This window comes from Aptenodytes forsteri, unplaced genomic scaffold, assembly GCF_000699145.1.
Source record: "Aptenodytes forsteri isolate BGI_AS27 unplaced genomic scaffold, ASM69914v1 Scaffold55, whole genome shotgun sequence".
NCBI lineage: Eukaryota > Metazoa > Chordata > Aves > Sphenisciformes > Spheniscidae > Aptenodytes > Aptenodytes forsteri.
In genome coordinates, this window is record NW_008796063.1 from 2,356,641 (window position 1) to 2,377,002 (window position 20,362).

Genomic DNA, 20,362 nt, shown 5'->3' on the forward strand with positions numbered 1-20,362 from the left:
CTGCTGTGCAGGCTCGCGTGGCTGTGTGGCCTCTGCTGCCTCAAACTTTTTTTTTCCCCTTTTTCCCTTTTTTTTTTTTTGCCAAGTTTTCAGACAGATCAGTGCCATTACAGGCTCTTCTTTCAGTTGGAAAGGGCCTGCTAGGACACCATGGGGCGGTAGCCCACAGTTAGATGAGTTTGGGATGCTCACGGACCCGAGCCCTGAGCAGGCTTCTGTGACTTAACAGCATAGGCTGGCATTTTGGGGGAAAAGCCTTGAATTGCTCATGTGCCTCTGGCTCCTTTGCAGCCCTGGCTGTTGTCACCAAATCCAGGGACAACCTCGCAGAAAGGTTAGATCGGCCCAAGACCCAGCTGAACCGTAGATCTGAAAAATCCCGTCAGGGCTTGTCTCATTCTTCAGAATTTCTGTTGTCTTCTAAAAATCAAATCAAACTATCGCCCTGCCATGGTGAGGATCGCTCTCTGTTGTCAGACTTTGGTGTTCTGAAGCTCTGGTACTCAAGTTCAAGGCAGAGATGATCATGGAAGACCACACGGACTTCCTAAACAGTCCAGGAAAATATGCAGCTGTAACAGCAAAGCTGTTACTTCAGTGGCCCATGATTTTAATTTCTGTATTTTATGTGTCAAGGGTTTATTCTGAGGACTGCACTTGGAATAATAGTAAGGGTTTGGTTTTTTTCCTTGTCAGATCCTGCTCCTGTTACATTCAGCATGCTTGTTTCCTGCAGCCAGCCGTTACCCACCCACCTAGGTGGAGACAGGGTGGATGATTTCATTGTGTAGCACTTTTAAATTTTTTTCCCTCTCTCCAGCCTGTTGATGAAGCACATAGCTCCCAGCACCTGTCCCGGGGCCTTTCCTACTGCCATAATAGCTATGGAAGTTCAAAATAAGAGAAACACCCTACAGAGTAGGTTTTTGGGCTAGATGAAAGACTTCTGTTTAAAGAGAAGGCTAGCTGTAACTTCTTTAACAGCTTAGGTAGGTCTGCAGTCACTTCTAAAATCCCTTATCTACTTTTTTCCCTCCTTTTTTTTGGTATTCATTACCCCATAAAGATTCCAACAGCAACCAGTGTAAATAGCTGGCAGGTAGAATGAGCCAGACCTTCACCTCCGAGCTACAGCACGCTTCTCTCTTTTTAATTTATATCTTGTAATTTTTTGAAAGCAGCCAAAACTTCACACTCTTCCACTATGGATTAATTACAAGGTTGGGCACGTCAAGCTTTCACTATGGTAGAACAGAATTAAGAGTTGACGGGAGTTGTACACTGCTCCCTGGCGAGTGGTAGCCTCCTTACTTCAACATACTCACAGACTGGTTTAAAGATCTAGTCCAACCCCCTGCCATGGACATCTTTCACTAGACCAGGTTGCTCAAAGCCCCATCCAACCTGGCCTCGACCACTTCCAAGGATGGGGCATCCACAACTTCCCTGGGCGACCAGTTCCAGGGTCTCATCACCCTCATCATAAAAAATGTTTTCCTTATATCCAATCTAAATCCTACTACCCTCTTTCAGTTCAAAACTGTTGCCCCTTGTCCTCAGGCCCTGGTAAAAAGTCTGTCTTTCTTATACACCTGTATATTGAAAGGCTGCAATAAGGTCTCCCCAAAGCCTTCTCTTCTCCAGGCTGAATGACCCCAACTCTCTCAGCCTTTCTTCACAGGAGAGGTGTTCCATCCCTCTGATCATTTTCATGGCCCTCCTCTGGACCCGCTCCAGCAGGTCTAACATGGTGGGCTCCGGTGCAGGCAAATACCTTGAGTTACTTAAAGGGAAGATTATACTGGTTTCTAATTAGTCAATGAGGGGAAAAGTCAATTTTATGCTTAGGAGAGCACTGTTAATGAACATCTGGGTAATGGTCTGATTCACTGCAAAGCCAGCCCGCCTTGGAGCTGGAGGCCAGATGGTTGCCCAAGGCAAAACTTGCTGAACCTGCAGGGCCTGTTTGGCCACGGCACCCTTGTTTACTGTCGCTGTAGAGTCTCTGCGTGCACATGCACGGTATCGGGCTCACTCGCTATGCGGCATCGCAGCCAGGCTGGGCGCGCTAAGCACATGCTGAGCGAGGACGGCAGCCCCCACAGTGGGAAGCAGCTCGTTTGTACCTAGTTTGCCAACGCGGTGCTAGACTGTCTCAGCGTTTCTGCTTCTCAGCTGAGGCAAACCCTCTGCTGCTTGGCTGTTGGCAAGCCTAGTTGTTGCTCTGCTTCCTGCCTTCCCATATGGTGGCTTGGTAAAAAATAAGACATTTACAAGGAGCAGAAATTGTGAAGTAGGCTACTGAGAGGGGGATTTACAGTAAACACTAGATTGGGTAGTGTGCCTAGGTTGCAGTGAGGGCTCAACTTCAGGTTACTTACACACCCATAGTGGTAAAAACCTAGGAATACGCTGGGTCCCTGGCTGGCCATGGCTTACTGTGGCAGAAATCCAACCCTTGCAACTATTCCTCGCTGATAAGGTGAGCGAGAGTGCACGCTCGCAGCACGGCATGGCCTCCCTACGCTGCCCAGCTTGCCCTTGCCAGCCTGCCCCAGTGCCTCTCTACCAGGGAGGAGAAAGCAGATGGGTACTGGACTGAGTGGGAGGAAGCAGCAACTGCATGCTGGGCAGAAGAGGAAGGGAGCTTGAAAAAGTGAGGAGGGCCCCAACACTGGCAGCTGCACCTTCACCATGTCAATGTCTTGCTGCTACTCTCAGTAATCGTGTTTGGGAACTGCACTGAGAGAAGAGAGGACCTTCCTGCTCTTCTTCCTTTGCCCTGGGGTTCTTTCACCCCACATGCTCTCAGCAGCAAGCATGGACAGTACAACCACCATTCATTCCTCAGTGCTGCCCATCCGGTATCCCCTGGCACCTGCAGTGGGACATGATGGTAGATGGCAAATGGTAGTGGCAGAGACACCAGGAAAACTCAGCATGATGCACAACACCAACCTCCTGCTCTCCTGAGCCTTTCTAGGATCAGATTCTGGAGCGGTCAGGGCTTATAGGCCTGCTGCTATTCCCACTTGGAGCAAAGCTGCTGCTGGTGCTTCTCCACTCACAGTCACCGCGTTGCTTAGGTGGTCCCCTTTTTCTAGCATGTGCAGCCCCTAATGTTTGAAGGGCACCCATTTAAAAAAGGGTGTTAGGGGAAGGCAGGTGGCAAAGCTGCTGCTGGTGCTTCTCCACTCACAGTCACACCGCGTTGTAGGTGGTCCCGTTTTTCTAGCATGTGCAGCCCCTAATGTTTGAAGGGCACCCATTTAAAAAAAGGGTGTTAGGGGAAGGCAGGTGGCTGCTTGCGGCCAAGCGGTCCTGCTTCAAAGTACATCAATGTCATGCCCATGCAATGCTGGATATGGAATCAGCAGAGGGGCACAAGGTAAGTCATATTCTACTATGTTGGAAGTAAATTCTGATCATTTAAGGCAGCCAGGAAAGTTAGTTACTTGTTAGTTTTCTCTATGAGCTGTTCAATTCCCAAGGCGCACACTCCAATTCCCCTGAAGCAGCTGTTCCTAGATTTGTAGAAACCTCGACTCACCAAAATCAATTACATCAACTTTAATAAACTTCCCGATAAAAGACAGTTAATCAATTACCACTGTTTTCATCTGCCATAGGGGTTCTGCAGCTGTTTTTATTTTAAAACAATCCACTACTAAACCAGAATATGCAACCGGAATGAAGCTTATTAAATCAAGATGAACGGTGTGTGTGTAGAACAATCAATCTGTGATTGTACCAGGATGATGAACTACCCTGTTGTCCCAACTACTGCTGAGCCTCTACGCACACCACAGAAAATCCTCTCACAATGGCACTGGGGCTTGGAGTCACACCGCAGCCCAGGCTGCCGAGAAGTGCATGCCATACACTTCATTAGTAGTAGGGAAGTATTGTTTGTAACTCTGTAATTAAGATTTTTGCCTGAAAAATGCCTGTTTGCAGGAGGTTAGCTTTCTTGGTCTAGTTTTCAACTTCAATAAATGTCATTATAATAATGCATTGTACATAGGGATTTCAATTGCTTTTCTTTAAGCAAAATTAATTATATTTTAAATACCTCTGGCTCCTTTTTTCATTTGAAAGTGTGAAAAAATTGCATAGGCTTAAGACTAAGAATTCAAAGCTAATGTTAATTAAAAAAAATAAATACTACAAGAAATTAATGCATAATATGAACTAATTGGTATTGCAGTGGTGGGTGGGGGCGGGCAGGAAAAAACCCCTGCAGTCATGGTTTCTCTTGTGTAAAAGGGATGATCATTCAGGTGATTTTTCTCCCTAAAAACATGATAAGGATTCAGAACATGTTTAGCTGAACTTGTGCAATGCCATTAATTGTCCCAATCAAGACAGGAGGTTTTTGGGTTTTTTTTTTTAAATCCTGGAAGTCTAGAATCTGTGACCTAAAAACCAAACATTTTTCTGAGTCTTAAAGAACAGTTAATTAGCTGTTTTGAAGTCAATACAGCCTCATCTTTGCTTTTAGCCTAACTGTTTCAGCTACTAAAAATGCTAGAGTGGATTGTCCACAAGTGTTTTAGCAACCATCAAGACAAACATAATCCAGAGCAAGTTTAGCAACCACAGACTTACTTAAAGTTGCAAGAATCTGTTTAATGATTTCAGTGGTAACCAAGTTGGGTTGAAAAGCAGCCTGTCTATCCCTTGAGCTCCTAATGTTTTTGGCATTGCAGATAATTACAGTTTGAGATGAAGAGGATTTCAGGCAAACATCCTGTGTTATGAGTGCAAACTAGCACTCGTAAGTGTAGGTGGACCTCAGCATAAACCTTAGGTATTTCCCAGTTAATCTACTTTGTAGATGCCTTATTCACTGCCAGAGCCTGCAGCCCAAAGTCAGGAGTTCAGGCTCCCCCCTAATGCTCAAGAAAGATATCCATCTCTGAAAAGACGGCTTATGGAGCAAGGAACTGCCAGTACCAAACAGTAGGAAATACTGTGGAGGGAATCAAGTTTTATCTTTAGAAACAAACAGTTAGGCATCTACGTCAGCTTCCATGTCTTAATTACCAGCCCCAGTGCCGGGGACCTGGGTGGGCTGGGTACTGTGCAAAGAGAAGACCCGTTTTACGTGAAAATATACTGCTAAACATCTGAAGAACTCTGGCAAATGCTGAAGTACCTTGAGACTTCCAGGATATGGGGTGGGACTTTGAACACTACAGTTTTGTACAGAGGTATTTAAAACTTGCTGAGGATTCAGTCAGCTGAACTCTAGTCAGTCCAAGCCCCCCATCCACTGATAGCACATAGCTTTTTAGCTAGGAGGTATCAAATGCGCATTAATGCTGCTCAGCGCGGCCATCAAATGATGTTCTGTTGCATTTGAGAAGCAGCAGGTCAGTTTGGTTAACTTCTATATTTATATAGTTATTTTCAGGTTTCCAGTGCAGGTACTTAGTTAGCTAATAGACCACGAGGCAAGGATTAACTAACTGGGAGTGAAAAACCTCACCAACGTAAAAGGAAAAGTAACTGAATTAAAAAAGGCCAAATACAATAAATGGCAAAGGAGGTCTTATCAGTACATAGAGCAAATATGCAGAACTTATGATCTTAAGCGGCTGCTGACACATCCTTTTTACCTTCCTTTGCTGTAAAAGGCGGGTGGGGAAGCAAAGGGACACCGAGCGAGTTCAAATTTTCTTACTGTCCTACTGGATTACTATTCAGAAACAGCGTGAGGTAATAATATGAATTATTAGGTACTGCCTAAAAACGGGTCATATCTTTTGTCTTCAGACGCTTGTTACGTACCAATTCAACAGCACACCAGCATTCCAGTGGGAATAAAAGGCCTTTTTTGTCAAAATCATTTTATTAAAGAGTTAATGTCACAACAAGCTCAAAATAACACATGCTTCAGAAATAAACTGGATGAAAAATACTCCGAACAGAAATATGAATGCTTTGAAGGCATGGTAAAGCATCAGTTGCAAGAAACTTCTGCAAACAGGTGCAAATTCTGTTGGTGCAATGGAGAAAAACCTCAGAAAAGAAGCCTGCTGGGCATGACTTCTGTTTATGTAGTGCAGTTTGCCTAATAAGTTAAATCAGAAAGGGCACAATTTCCATGGCTGCACAGACCCAAATGTATTTCTTCAATAATTAGCCCCAGCACAGATTTTTCACTGTGAGTACTAACAAAACAAATTTAGTTGACATCTTAACATAGCAGTAATATATATATTATATACGTGATAGATGTTTGACTCATGCTGCCTCCTCAGTTACATTTTTTTTTTATTTATTTACTCAAGAAACATTATAAAAAAATAGGTTTGCAATTTGTATTTCACTCCAGTGTTAGCTCCGCATCACCTCAGGCAAAGACAGTGTTTCAGCAGATAATCTAATTTGGCAAGAAATCTGCCCTAATTCTTAACCTCATTTTTGTAAATCCACGTAGAAAATAAATGCGAACTCTTTATACAAAACAAGAGCAAATAACTGCACCTATATAAAAGGGGAATCATTCCCTTTAGTTTTATTATCATGGCACATACTTTATAGCTTCACAACAGCATACTAATTTTCGTTTAGTTTTTTTAACCCCCAAAATAGTGTTGATGAATGGAAGAATGTGAGTTACCATAGGCAGCTGACTCATGCATTAAGCAATTCATGTTCTTTATCAGTTTTCCCAACAGCATCAGGATTGGATAACGGGTCAAGGTCAGCAAAGAGACTGAACCAGGCAGTCAAGTCTTTAGGATTCTTTGTAGGATCTGGAAAAAAGAAAAAAAGAAAAGTACAGCCTTGTCAGCTATTTTAAAACAAAACTGACTCAATGTTTGACTGAGGTCAAACAAACGCCATGCTATTGTTTAATTTATTACTAAGGGCACTTCTGATGAGAAAATCGGAACGAGTGATGGCATTTTAAAACACTACCTTTAACAGAATATGGAACTTTAGTAAGAATGAATGTTTTACATCTGTCTGCCTGTGTATTTTATATCTCCTCCTTATATCACGGCTCCTACCGTGATAGGTACAGGAACACTTCAATTAAAAATCAAAACAATCTCGCTCTGTCTAGCTTTGTTTCATGAAAGGCATTTTATTTGTGTGTGCACCTGCGTGCCTGCAAAAAAGTAAAAGGAAAGTGATTTTACTTTCAACCTCTCTTACAGGACTAAATTCCTTCGCCTAAATCCAGTTCATGTGACTGTTCTGTCCCCCCTGTATACGACCACACAAGGTCATTACTCATCTGGAATGTTTTAATGGGAAGGTATTGGCTGGAGAGAGAGGGGGTACATTTCGTAGACAGTTCCAAGTACAGCTTCTAGTATTAGGGTGTACTTGTTGATGGATGTAAAAAAATGTGAACCAGGAATACGTTCCAACAGCAGCTGGACTATTGCATCTATGTGTCTATATTGACGTACAGATTTCACAGAGGTCTCCTACCTTCTCTTATTCCAACAGGGCAGACGTTCAGGGTAAAGCGATGACAACTTTGGCTGCTATAAAGAAGGTACATCACCGCTTGCTTTTTTTTTGTGATCCTATGCTTAACATGTACTATATTGATAGTGAAATAAGATGCGCTCTTTCACTCAGAGAGATAATGTTGCATGAAAGCATTCTTTGTGACACAAGGAATTTACGGACAAAATAGGCTCCGCCTGGCATGACTTTCACCTTGGTGTCTGCAAGGCTGGAGTACCTGCCACTTTCATAAACACAGATTTCAGAGTAGATGAAGACTGTTCCTTCTTCTGGTGAAGGTACTGCGGCTGTGTATCACACTCATTTCCAAAACAGTTTCCAAAACACCTTAACCCTCTTTTTTTCTGCTGAGCTAAAAAAAGTCAGTCTTTTAATGCCGGGAGGCAGGGGAAGGAATACACGTCACTCCTTTCTTCTGCACTGAACATCTTTGACGTAGCTTCTGATCAAATGTGAATGCACAGAATAGGCTACAAACTGGCAATAAGGATTCAACATATTTCTGATTCATTTATCCAGAAAACCCTACTCAAAATCAGCAGGGCTCTGTCTCAGTAGATGGCAGGACTACGCACTCTTGGCTCAGTTGCAAGAAGTGAATTAAGTTTCAAACAGATGATTACTGATATGATGTATGTTATCAACTAAATTTGCAATTAGGGCTCTTCTGCCTTATCAGTAGCCTGTATTTTAGCCACAATGTCCTCCTAGAGCTTCAAAACACTGTTTAGCTTAGACAAAGTGCATGCGGATGCTATTCTGTGTGACTCAAAATTAAAGTAGCAAAAGTAACTGTAGTTTCAGCTCCCTCATTTTATAGTAAATTACTCTTTTGACATACTACTAGCACTGAAGCCTACCAAAAAAATACACATACACATACATATCACGCACATAATCAATGCTGAAACAGTAATTCATTAGTAAGCACAAGATTCTTGACATGTAACTACTACAAAAATAGGCTTTATCATGATAGAGTAACTGAGAAGACTGGAAAGATACAAGAGTCGCAGCTAAAAAGGAAAAGCAAAGTAACTGAAAAAATACATGACTGTATCACCTTTCACGGGCGTCTTGTTAGCATTCACATTCAGGCTGTTTGGTTTCTGTGCTGGCTGGGGGATAGGGGGGGGGGGCACGCCGGCGGGCTCACGCTGTTAGCTGCCCATCCTAAAATTCAATAATACAGCAGCATTAGCGTGAAGCATTACTTCGTTAACTCCAACACCCCACTGCCTGGCAGCACAATGCACACATCAGATGATGGAGCAGAATATTGATATTATGGTTATGGCCATTTGTATCTTTCCTCGTACACAAGAAATCAGCAGTCAGATGCTGCAGACAAGCAACATCCTTGAGAAGAGAATATCTGTGGATCAGTTGCATCACCTCCAGATTCAGGCAACTGTATTCTTTTCAAACCTTTAACCTGGCTAAAAAAGGTTTTTTTCTTATTTCTTTTATCCAATCACAGTTAATACTTGTTCACGGAAAGGCCAGTACAGCAATCAAGTCAAGTATAGCTGTAGGGAGAAGAATATCACTTACATTTGGGCAAAAATATCACACATACTAAACATTTTTTCCACCTTTCTTTACTTTCACAGTTCCAAAGACTTTCATTTCATCTATTCCAGAAAAAACATATTTAGAGACCCTAGATTTTTTAGTTAATTTTGAAATGATTAATTCTGAAAAAAATAATTTCTTGCAAAACACTTTGAAGAATTAAATTCAAGATGCACTACTTTGAGTTAACTTAAAACTAGGTTTTAATGGAGTATTTTTTTGTTCTTAATTTGAAAGGATCTTCTCAGCAGGGAGAGTAACTATGCAGGAAAAAGTGAAACTGGGTGTTCACAATTTTTTGTTCTTACATGCATATTCCATAACCACAAAATAGTAATGATAAATACAGTTAATGAGGCCAGATGAGCTAGGCTGGCAAAATGAACTAGGGGGGGCGTACCACGGAAACGTATTAGGAAAAAACGGAGCATTTTTGTCCCTGGCTGAAGCTATTTAAATTCTTACGCTCTATCACATTTAGAGGACTGGAGGCCGTATTTCCAATTTCAGTATTATCTCCTTTAAGTGTGGCCTGATCAATTATCCATCCATCTCGGGGATCTAGTATATCACAATACTGATCTGCAGTACCACAAACAGGACATTCCTCTGTGCACACAGCCAGCACTTCCTTACCCAGTCTCTTTTTTCTACAAGTTCATGCTCTCACATCCTTTTCTACTCTCTTTGTCCTTCCTCTCCTTACGTTCTCCTCTTCTGAGACCCCTGTCAGATATTGGTACCCAGTGTCCTGACAGTTACTGTAACAGCCACGTAAGTCCCATAAACCCTTCCTCTCTCTAACAGGTTATTCTCATCACTCTCTGATCTTACCTTGACTATAACAGGTCTGAAGCCCAAGCTGTGTTATTAAAAGGAGGCAAGAAGAGTGTTTCTATAAAATCACATGAATTAGGAAGGAAATTTAAAGCCACAAACATCCTCTGTATCTCTAAGGAAACAAACCAAAAACTTCTTCAAAATCTGGATGCATAATGCTGACGTATATTTGTTTTAGGCAAAGGTGATAAAGGCTTAGGAGCTAGACTGTGCCTCCTGAAAATGAGGTTTTAGAGTTTAATCTTTCAAATAAGCCAATTTGAATCATAAATAATGAAAAGTATGGCATTAACACTTCAGAATGACATACTTTACCAGGCATTTTCTCTGCTTGCGTTACAAAAGAGGAGAATGGCAGAGGACATTACACACAACTACAGGAAACTGTAATGCTTTCGTTTGTTTGGAGATGTATTGCAAGAAAGTGTTTTAATATGTCAGTGGATGGCAATGGAGAAACTGAGCAGCTTAAGTGAATGGGGCCAAATCCTAATTTCATAGAAATGAATGGGAGTGCTGCCCGGAAACTTTCTGTGCAAGTCCCACTGACTTCAGTGAGATCAGGAGTTGGCTCCCCAAGACCTCCCTGATGTTCGTTTACACTGATGTGACTGGCAGACCACAGAGCGAAACACCGCAGACCAGTTAACTCTTTTGGAGCCCTCCTTTTGAGTCCCTGGACTAAGGCTGGGTGAGTAGCACGTCCGTGAGAGATGCTGTGGTCTGGTTCTCTGTTCACTGAAACGCAGATAGCTCAAGTACCACTTAGAAAACAAAAAGAACCTAACAACAGCAACAAAAACATCTAACCAAAAACGCTCCACAAAATGTGTGATGCTTTCATAATGAACTTACGCATCTATGAAGGTATTGGGCAAGGCTGACACAGAATTTTTACTTTCATGAATTAGGTTTTTAGTGTCCCTGGGCAAGGCTGACACAGAATTTTTATTACTTTCATGAATTAGGTTTTTAGTGTCCACTCACAGTGAGCTACAGAGATGCCTTTCTAAAACAAACTGCAGCCTATCAATTTGAAAGCAGTTGTTGGCCTGTTCTGGTTTGCCTGTTCACAGGATGGCTTCATTACGTGACTAGACAAAAAGATTATCACCGAGACAGCAAGGAAACCAAACAGCTTACTTTTCACCTAGCGTTTTCACAAACGTTACCACAATTAAATTTAGAAATGGAAATGGTGAGCTGCACATTTTCTTACCAACTAGAATATATGCACATGTAGGTAAGATAAAGAGGAAGCCTTAGTGGTATGAATAAGTAAGTAAATGAGGCCATAAACATCACGAAAGAGAAAGCCAATGCTCTCTGTGAAAAAGTGGAAAGGCAACCAAACTACAAAGCTGTATCTGGAGGGGAATCTAAAAGATTTGTTGGGAGCATGCTTTGTTTCTAAAATATATATGTGTATATATATACAGGCATTTATATATATTTTAAACCAGCACCTGGTAGTCCTATAGCAATTCAAAGTCTCATTGTGCTAGATCCTGCCTATAAATACAGCCAGAGAAAACTCCGAGCTGGGAATTCCTGACCGTAACAGTTTATAACCTGCATAGCATTGTGCCTGTTTTACAGATTAAGATCTGAGGCAGAGAGAAAACAAAGCCCCAAAGATTTATGAGTGTGCTTAACGTAAAATAAGTAAGTAATCCCACTGAAGTTAATAGAAAAGTTAATGTGCTTAAAGTTAAGCATGTGAGTTTTAAGAATCTTTATGGTCTTAAGGCCAAATTCACACAGGAAGTATGCAACGTCGAGGCTCCAGTTTAGCACCTCACACTGAGTAATTATTAAGCAATCCTACCAATTAGGGGGGAAAAAAGTGTAGGATATGTATCACAACTCCTCAGTAAAAATATCCATAATTCATATATTCTAATATTTTCAACTTGGATTTTTAGATATGTTTATACTGCAGTTAGTATTTTGTTAAAAAAAAAAAAAGTCTTTGTTTCCAAATTCATTGACAAGGTCAAATCATGAAAGAAGTGCTGTGAAATGAAATGCAGTTTAAGATTAAAGTTGAGATTTCACAAGATATAAAATGGACAGAATTTCACCTTTTGTTATAAAATAAGAAACAAAAAACTTAAAAAGAAAATAGCCTATGAAAGTTAGTTTAAATAATGCATTTTACCTGGCAACTCGAGTCAGCTGGGAACATGCTGATTATTCAGCTGATTAGCTGTGACTTTTCAAAAGCCAGTAGATCAATTACTATGATCTTCTGCCAAAGCCTTGGAAATCCATTTGAAAACATTAACATATTTTATTCTTTCAATACATATCTATACTTTTTCTTATTCAAAAAGATTTTGGGATACCATGTTGACTGGAATGGATTTTCCATTTCTAGTGTTCCTTGAATGCAACATACCTGAGTTCTGATTTTGAAGTGTTAACAGTGCAGCCAATGCCAGTGTCTTGTGCAAATGAGAGCGATAACAACAGCCTCAAAAAGGATACCCAGCCCTGTTTGCCATTTACACCTCAAAAATATTTTTCCTTCAAAAACATGTTTACATTTAAAAACATGTAAAAACTCTGAAAAAAAATCAATCCCATAATATTTCTGTTGCTATTTTCAGTAATTTGCTTAAAATCTGTTTAAGTCTCTGTATCGAGAAAGGTGTTTTTCATTGTTCCTTTTTCCCCTTTTAATAGATACCATGTCTGCTTCTGGTCACAAACTGTTTAATTTGCCAACGCAATGACTAAACCTCATGATTTTTTAGCTCATATTTTATGAGGTCAAATCCTACACTCTTCCAGTCCCTTTTCACTCTATCAATCATACTCATATATGCATGTACCTTATCATAAAAATACATCTAGAACTGTGCATCATCGCAAATATCACTCCCCCAGTTTCCATCTAAGTGTTGAAGTCAGTGAACCCAAATATCTTGCTTTAGGGGTGGTGGTGGTGGTAACTGTATTAATTGTAAGTTTGAATTTCTTATTCTTGCCAAAATGCCACAGGTCGTGTTACATCATGTATGATTGTACCAGTTGCATGAGTTCCAAGGAGTAGTCTTCAGGATGGAATCAGCCTGCTAGTCTTTCCTACATCACTCTTCCCCAAATGAGATTTAAATGACTTGGGACAGAGCCCAAAAAGGCAAGCTCCTCCTCCAGCTTGCAAAGCCATAGGAGAAATCTAGCCAGACTGCGGGGAGGACGAAGGTAGCTGCTGTTGGCTGGTTATCACCAGCCTGCCTCCCTCCCTCCCTTCCTCAAGGCCAAAGCGGCAGCAGGAAAGCTCTGCCCTAGTTCCCCTCTTTCCTTTCCTCTCCCCCCAGGAGCAGCTTGGAAAACCCAAGAAAATGAACTGCACAGAAGAAAGGGGAGAGAAAGAGTTGCATCAGTAGATAACCTGCCTACAAGAGGAATCCACCTGTACTGTTGCTAGGATGAGACAACCCCTTCTACCTTACCCACACGCAACAGTGTGGGATCACTGAAAAAACCAAGAAAATGAATGAGTGCAATCAATTTTTACTAAGTTGTTTAAAAATAGTATTCCCAGACAAAAGACAGTAATCATTTTTGGTTATTTGGCCCCTTAACAGAGACAGCAGTTGTAATTTAAACAGTAAAACCCACTCAAACAGATTTTCTGTTACAGAAAAAAAAAAAATCTCAAAGGCCTACAAACATTTCAGGAAGCTCAATGAAAATATTCAAACCAGTAATTTTGACTTCAGGTTTTAGGGTACTTCGTTCACAAACACTGAATGAGCAGGGCTAGAAAAACGAATATGCTACTCATGTTTTTCTCCAGGCCACACTCTGCTTTAACTTCAGGGTTTCTGCCGCTATGGCACAACATAAGCTGTCACCACACTTCTACATAGCAGAAAACCATACTCTAAAATCTAAAACCAAAATACTAACAGACAAGATGAGCTCTCACCATGTAAAGACGACTGCAAGTCATTCATGTTTTGGTCTAACAGCTGTGAGGGCAAGAAGCCTGATGGTGTTGGTGCCACAGACGATAAAGTGTTCTCCACATCTCCAGCTGAAGAGTTCGTGGTGAGATCAGCAAGTGCAACCTGTCCAAAAACAGCTGTCCACTCTTTGCTGAATTCCCCCTCGTCCAGGGAGGAAGCGTTGAGGATCTCATTCAGTAATACCATGTCATCCTTATCACCAGGTTCTGACTCCAAGGACCTCACAAACTGATCCTTTGAAGCTGTCTCAGAACAAGAGAGTCAAGATAAATCCTTTTTTAGACAAACAAAGAAGGAACCTGTTTAAAACATCCAATCTAGGTTTTGTATGTTAAGTGAGATGGAATTTTTTTGTATGAATATTTGTTGTTTCTCTTTTAGACCCAATTCTCTTGGACATCTGGGCTTATAGCTTATGCAACAAGTAATTCCTTGGTTATCTTAGATAACCTCACTGCTGCTAAGACTCATTTCTTATTAAAAACAATAAGTATGCTTAAAAATCTATTAAACACCACACCAAAATCATTACATAGTCTAATATTTAAAACATTGGAGAAGACTACTTTTATGTTGCTTTTTGAAGCATTATATAAAACTGTCAAAAAAAAATCAGATTGGTATAACTTGGAAATAAGTAAGAGCTGGGGATTATTCTAGAATTTTGTGAGAACATACTTAAGATGACCTTTATGACCTTCTGACCAATGCTTGAATTATTGGGGTATTTCCCCAAGAGAACAGATTACTCTACACAGAGATTTCTACACTGTTCAATGCTGTAGTAACTTTTTTTTCCTCTCTTAGGCTGCTGTGAAATAATTGGGGCCACTTTCCTTCTGATTCCCCTTGCTAGTTTTTCTAGCACCAGAACTACAGTGAAGTAGTAGATCAGAGTGATCTAAGAGTGATCTTAGATCACTCGAGCCATTACTCCTTAAAAACAATTTTTCCTATTTTAGAAATGTTAAATAGTTATGTAAAATACATGAAGCTTGTAACCAGAAACGTAATCCTTTTCTCTAGCTTACAAAATATTTGGAGTGAAAGAACTGTCAAGGAACCCCAAGTGTTATTTTACTTGGAAACATTTAGAGCTCCACTGCGGGAGTATGCAGAGGACAAAAATGGTGGTTAACAACGTTGATAATGCTATGTTACCGAAACCCAGATCAGTTTATCTTAATTATGTTCGTTTCAAACTTGTGGTAAGGCACAGAAGCAACTTCAGTTTTCCAAAGTTCGGATAGATCAGCTGAGCTCTGCGAGTTGAATACAACTTGCAAAAGATGGTTTTAACCCTTTTGGGTTGGGATAAAAGATTGATAGTAGCAAAGCGGTTGCAACAGGCCATTTTATTTAAATGCAACGGCCTTCTCAGGAAAGTTCCTTTTTAATAGCTGTAATAATTTATAATGAAATGGCTGAAGTTGAGTCACAGGAGGAAAAAAAGTGCAAAACTGTGTTTTAAAATAGGCTGATGAGTCAGCATACAGACCTACGTACTAAGAAACAAATAAACCAACGCGTAATATAAGGATTTTATTCATTACTGAAGTCAGCTCTGAGGTTCAGCTCCTTTCTAATTCACATTTTTATATACCTCTGTACTCCCTGACAGGGCCCAAAAATTAGAAACAGAAACATTACAAACACGTCAATTCTCCTGATGTTCCACTAGACTATAACTAAAATACCACAGAAAACAATTTGTTCTCATGAATTTTCAGGCTGCTTTCCTATCTTCAGATAAACAGCAAAGAATGTTAACGTTGTCCAAGGACCTACAATTCCCCCAAGCTATTCAGCAGGTGAGGCAGAGGGGTAAATCCTTCCTTAGGGGAAAGTCACTTGCTATTTCAAAGGCACTTAAGAACTCTGATCTCTTCGGGGCATCACCATCTCAAAGCTGCTTTCAGGAGGCCCCTGCATGAACTTGGAAGGCTTACAGGGGGAGATGCAAAGAGAGCATCGTTAGTAACAGATCTGCTAAGGCATACCGCCAACACTGTACCTAACCACAAATGACATTTACTATAATGGAACAAAGGCTTTGCAGCAACACAGCTCAGAGCAAAGCTCTACTTCACCTGGGTATCCCACTGCAGTAGTCCCATTTTTACTGGGGGAGAAAGTACAACATACAACTTTACATCTGAAGAGCAGTTAGGTCTTGCAGTAGTGCGTACGACCACCAGACGCCAGAGGAGCGACACATTTCTTGTCTCAGCAGTCTTTCTGATCTTCCTGCAGGGACAACGCGCCCGGGGCAGGGGAGGATAGGGTGGTGCTTACGCTCAGGCTGCCTCATGTGAGCACCAGTAAGTTCTACTCTAGTTTGCAATAAGACTATCTTGAAACCAGTCTTGCTCATCGAGATATTACTCATGTGGTATCTCTGCTAGATTTCTAGAATGATAGGGACTTTCTCACCTCACCCATAAATCTTCTATTACTTCTTTTCCTGGTTCTCTGTTTTCACTGCCCATTTTCACAGTCAAAAATCCTTTTTTTGTCTGCACATGCTGCCCCTAACCTTATAAATGTCCATGGAAAAAACCCCAAAACTCCCAATAAAACACTGAAAAAACAATGTCATTATATTCTTTTTTGTGGTTGTTTGAACAAGCCTCTAGCAATGCTCATATTTCTTTGCAAACGTGCCTTGTTTTGCTGGTATTTAAAAAAATTAAATGCAAAGAGAAACTAAAAATATTTACAGCGATACATGATCGGAAACACAGGATAAAGACTTCCTTCTGAAACACACACAAAAATGTACATCTAACTATACTGCTGCACTTAAAATAATACAATATTCATTAGCCTAAAGCTAGCCAGTGTGTAAAATTAGGGTAAATAACTGATATTGTAACATGAACGTAACCATCCTTATGTGATGTAGCCGCCCCACAACTGCTTTCGTATTGATCTATTTGACTAAAGAAAAAAAACCCCAGCCATCTAACTGCCAAAGCTAAACTTGTATGACCAATAATTGCATGCATTATCTGTATCTCCACGAAGAAGGTCCAACAAGGAATGGAACTGAGTAAGGGGGAAACCAGAAGAAAAAAGGCCACTATCAGACATGCACTGACCTTTTTTATTAACCACAGAAAAGAAGTCATCGCTACCTTATCTGTCCACAGATTAGGGCTGCCTTCTGCACAGGCAGCTGAGGAACTTTCCCTCTTTCTGCCTTCATGGGTGATCCCCCACACGGGTAATTTCCCCACAGTGCAAGAAACTGACCACGGCAAATCCAAAGTCGAGGTGTTTGCAAATGCTCTCTTCCTTACCTCCCATGATGGCAGTGCCTTAAATACCCCAAATTACACTCTCAGTCTGACTGACTAAACCGCAGAAAGGGTTTTTTTTTCTTTGCTTCTTTACTTGCTTTTTGAGTTGCCACAGTTGTTTTTGTTGTTGTTGAAGTTTTTTTTACTTATTCTTCTGAGATACACGAGTGAAAAGCAAATGAGAAATTATAGGCAATACTCCTTTTGCATACGAAAACTCAGTATAAAAATTCTAGCCAGATCTTTCATATGTTACACGGTAAAACAGTACCCTTTGGAAAAAAATAACACATCCCCTTGAGCTGCCACTGATCTAACAAAAGCATAAGGATAGGAGTAGAGCCTGGACTGAAAGAGTGCTTTCTCCTGTGTGTATGAAAACAGCACAGCAGATTTAATTAAGTATCTAGCTGAAAGAAATCACCGCTTCTTATATGGTTTTAAGAGGACTAAATAATTTGTTTCTGATACGTACATTTCTGATATAAAATCTTGTGGTTACTAGTTTATTGCCAAGGGTTGTGATACAACAACTAAAGAACCAAAAATAAAAGTTTGTGAAACGTTATAGGAGGGGTAAGGTTTACAGTGGAACCTACTTCAGTGGGGCAAATATGATATAGTCCGGTATACCTAACCTTGAATCACCTGTTACAATGCATTTTATCCCCAGTAAGGTTTACTTCACATTATAACATCAGGAACAGTGCCTCTGCATGTATATGAAGTTGAGTTTCCTTTAACACTGTTTAAATACTGCAACTGAATAATTTCATTCAACCTTTCAGATTATGAAAACAATTAAGATCTAAGATTAAAATTACACTTGGTGCCTGTAATTGAAAAGCAGATGAAACAGGCATGCACAAATGTTTCATACCATTTTCTTCAGGCTGCAGGTCTAATAGGTCATCTATGGTACCTAAGAGAAAAAAAAAGAAAAAAAAGAAAAAAAGAAAAAAGAAAGGCAACAAAGGAAGATCTGCAGTACACTGACAATCGGTATGTATACATCTAAAGGTAGTTTTCTTAAGTCTCTTCACCTGAGTTCTGCTTGTGGTTACAATTTCCTTGTAACGTGGATATGACATCCTTGCCATTGTCAGCTGTAATCAAGATCCATAAACATGTCAAACTGCACTTGGCACAAGACCATGCTTATAAACAATGTCACTATAAGATCAACATGCAATGGTTGTTAGTATTCATGTTTAAAATTAACCTGGTCACAATGCATGAAAGTCCCAAGCTATAAGCATTTCTAAGTGAGGAAAATTTCTGAATAATAACCTGGGGGGGATCTTCCTTTGAATCACTGCCTGCCACACTAGCCCATCTCCAGGCTGAGGGCACCCAACCGAGGCAACTGCAAGAATCAGACAGGTCTCTGCTGTCCTCCAGAAGCAGAGAGACTTCTTTTAGAAGCTTGTACTTACGCAGGCCAGGAGAGAGCACAGAAGTGCCCAGAACCTCATCACTCCCTAAATCGCCTTCCTTAACAATATGTTCTTCCTCATGACGCCACCTCTGGGAATGGGGAAAAGGAATCTTCCCCCAAAGCACCCCAGGTCAGGATATAAGTAATAGCACCTCTTCTCCTGCAGGAAAATAAATGGGCTAAGACCAATAGGAGGGAAAATATATAGCTGAGGGTTATAGGCTATCAGAGGTGAAAAAACACCACTGCGCCCCAGCTGTAACTACCTTAAGTTCTGAGCAAGTTTCTTAGATCAGACATGGCGTCAAAACAATCATCTGCATTCTGTCTGTCGGTGAAGAGAAAGACACCTCCCTCAGGTGATTAATACCATTTAAGATATGTAGCAAAACAGGAGGGATGAGATACCTGCTGAACATGCCTTTCTCTCCCCATTAACTGTTGAGGAAATCTAGCTTCTAGACAAGTAAGTCTGGAGCTCTAAAGGCAAATGAAGGGGTTGGTCACAGTATTGCCAGAACTGGAAGGCAGATCTGCTGGAAGCCTCAAATTTGAGGCTGGAAAGGAGAAATAACATTCTCTCTATAGAGGAATAATAATTGAATGCCAAACTCTTTCAAGAGAAACTTCAAGGTTCGTTCAGAACTAAATGAAACAGAACAGCTTGCTGTTTGAATCATATTATTTCAACAAGGCTTTGCTAGGACAACGACAGAAATGTGCTACCAGCACTAGAGTCAGCTGGTCATTTAAGGACCCACGATCACATCTGGTTACACTCTATATAGATATAGATAGGAGAGGCATAAACACACATGGACAAATATACATGATGCTTCCATAAAAGGACAATGCACAAAGCTAAAGGGGAAAAACCCAACCCTGAACTGACTGGCAGAGGGGGAAAAAAAATCAGAAAGAGAAGTTCATGAGAGGTGGGATATGGATGGCCACAATTCTGTAACGAAAAAAGTACAACTGTTGCTGAAAGCCTGCCTTAGTTCGGTGGTAAACATGATGGAGCCAATCTTAAACACATCCATAGTATATTAAGGGAAAATGCAGAGCAAATGACAAAAAATTGGAAGTTATGAAGTAGAAGCTGTTGATGAAGAAAACTAAGAAGAAACACAGCTCCATTACTAGTAGCACATCATCTGTATTACTTTAGTACATACAGAGTACTTTAAGGAAAAAAAGTAAATCTTAGTAATGGCACAGACCCACTAGTGTATGAAGATGGAAAAATTTAGCAGAGCAGGCAGAAGTATTCCAAAATACTTCAGTTCCTTTTAGGGGTGATGGAGAAAGAGACAGAACAAGGTATTTATATTATGGACGATGGTGAAATATTTTACAGCCCATAAGTAACTGAGGTTCTAGAAAACATCTGCTAAGAAAATATAAGTCAGATTTTGTATCCAAGAATATTAAAATATCTCGTCAAAGAGATATCTGATCTAATTAACTGCAAAATGGGTGAAACTTCAAAACACTGGAAAAGTCCTCATATTGTGTCATTATTGCAAAAAACACCCAAACAACAACAATAATTAACAGGGTGACTCAAGTAATTATAGGTAACCATGGGCTGGTAGCTCACCATTACTCCTAGGCAAAACATTAACTGAATCCCATTCAGTATGGGATTCAGCAAAAGAAATCGAGCATAATAAATGCTCCTATAATACAAGGTGTTTTTATGGAAAGCAGACCTAGTTAAAAAATCCCAA

General features: G+C 40.5%; 1 protein-coding gene across 1 annotated transcript in view; it reads right to left on the reverse strand.

Annotated features, from left to right (window-relative positions):
- Positions 1-5,836: 5,836 nt before the first annotated feature.
- ICA1 (islet cell autoantigen 1) overlaps positions 5,837-20,362 on the reverse strand; it is a 59,924-nt gene continuing 45,398 nt past the window's right edge. Inside the window, 5 exon segments of the mRNA XM_009286358.1 lie at positions 5,837-6,764; positions 8,558-8,621; positions 8,624-8,667; positions 13,850-14,131; positions 18,072-18,113. Coding sequence (XP_009284633.1) covers positions 6,643-6,764; positions 8,558-8,621; positions 8,624-8,667; positions 13,850-14,131; positions 18,072-18,113 — 554 coding nt within the window. The 3' untranslated portion in view covers positions 5,837-6,642.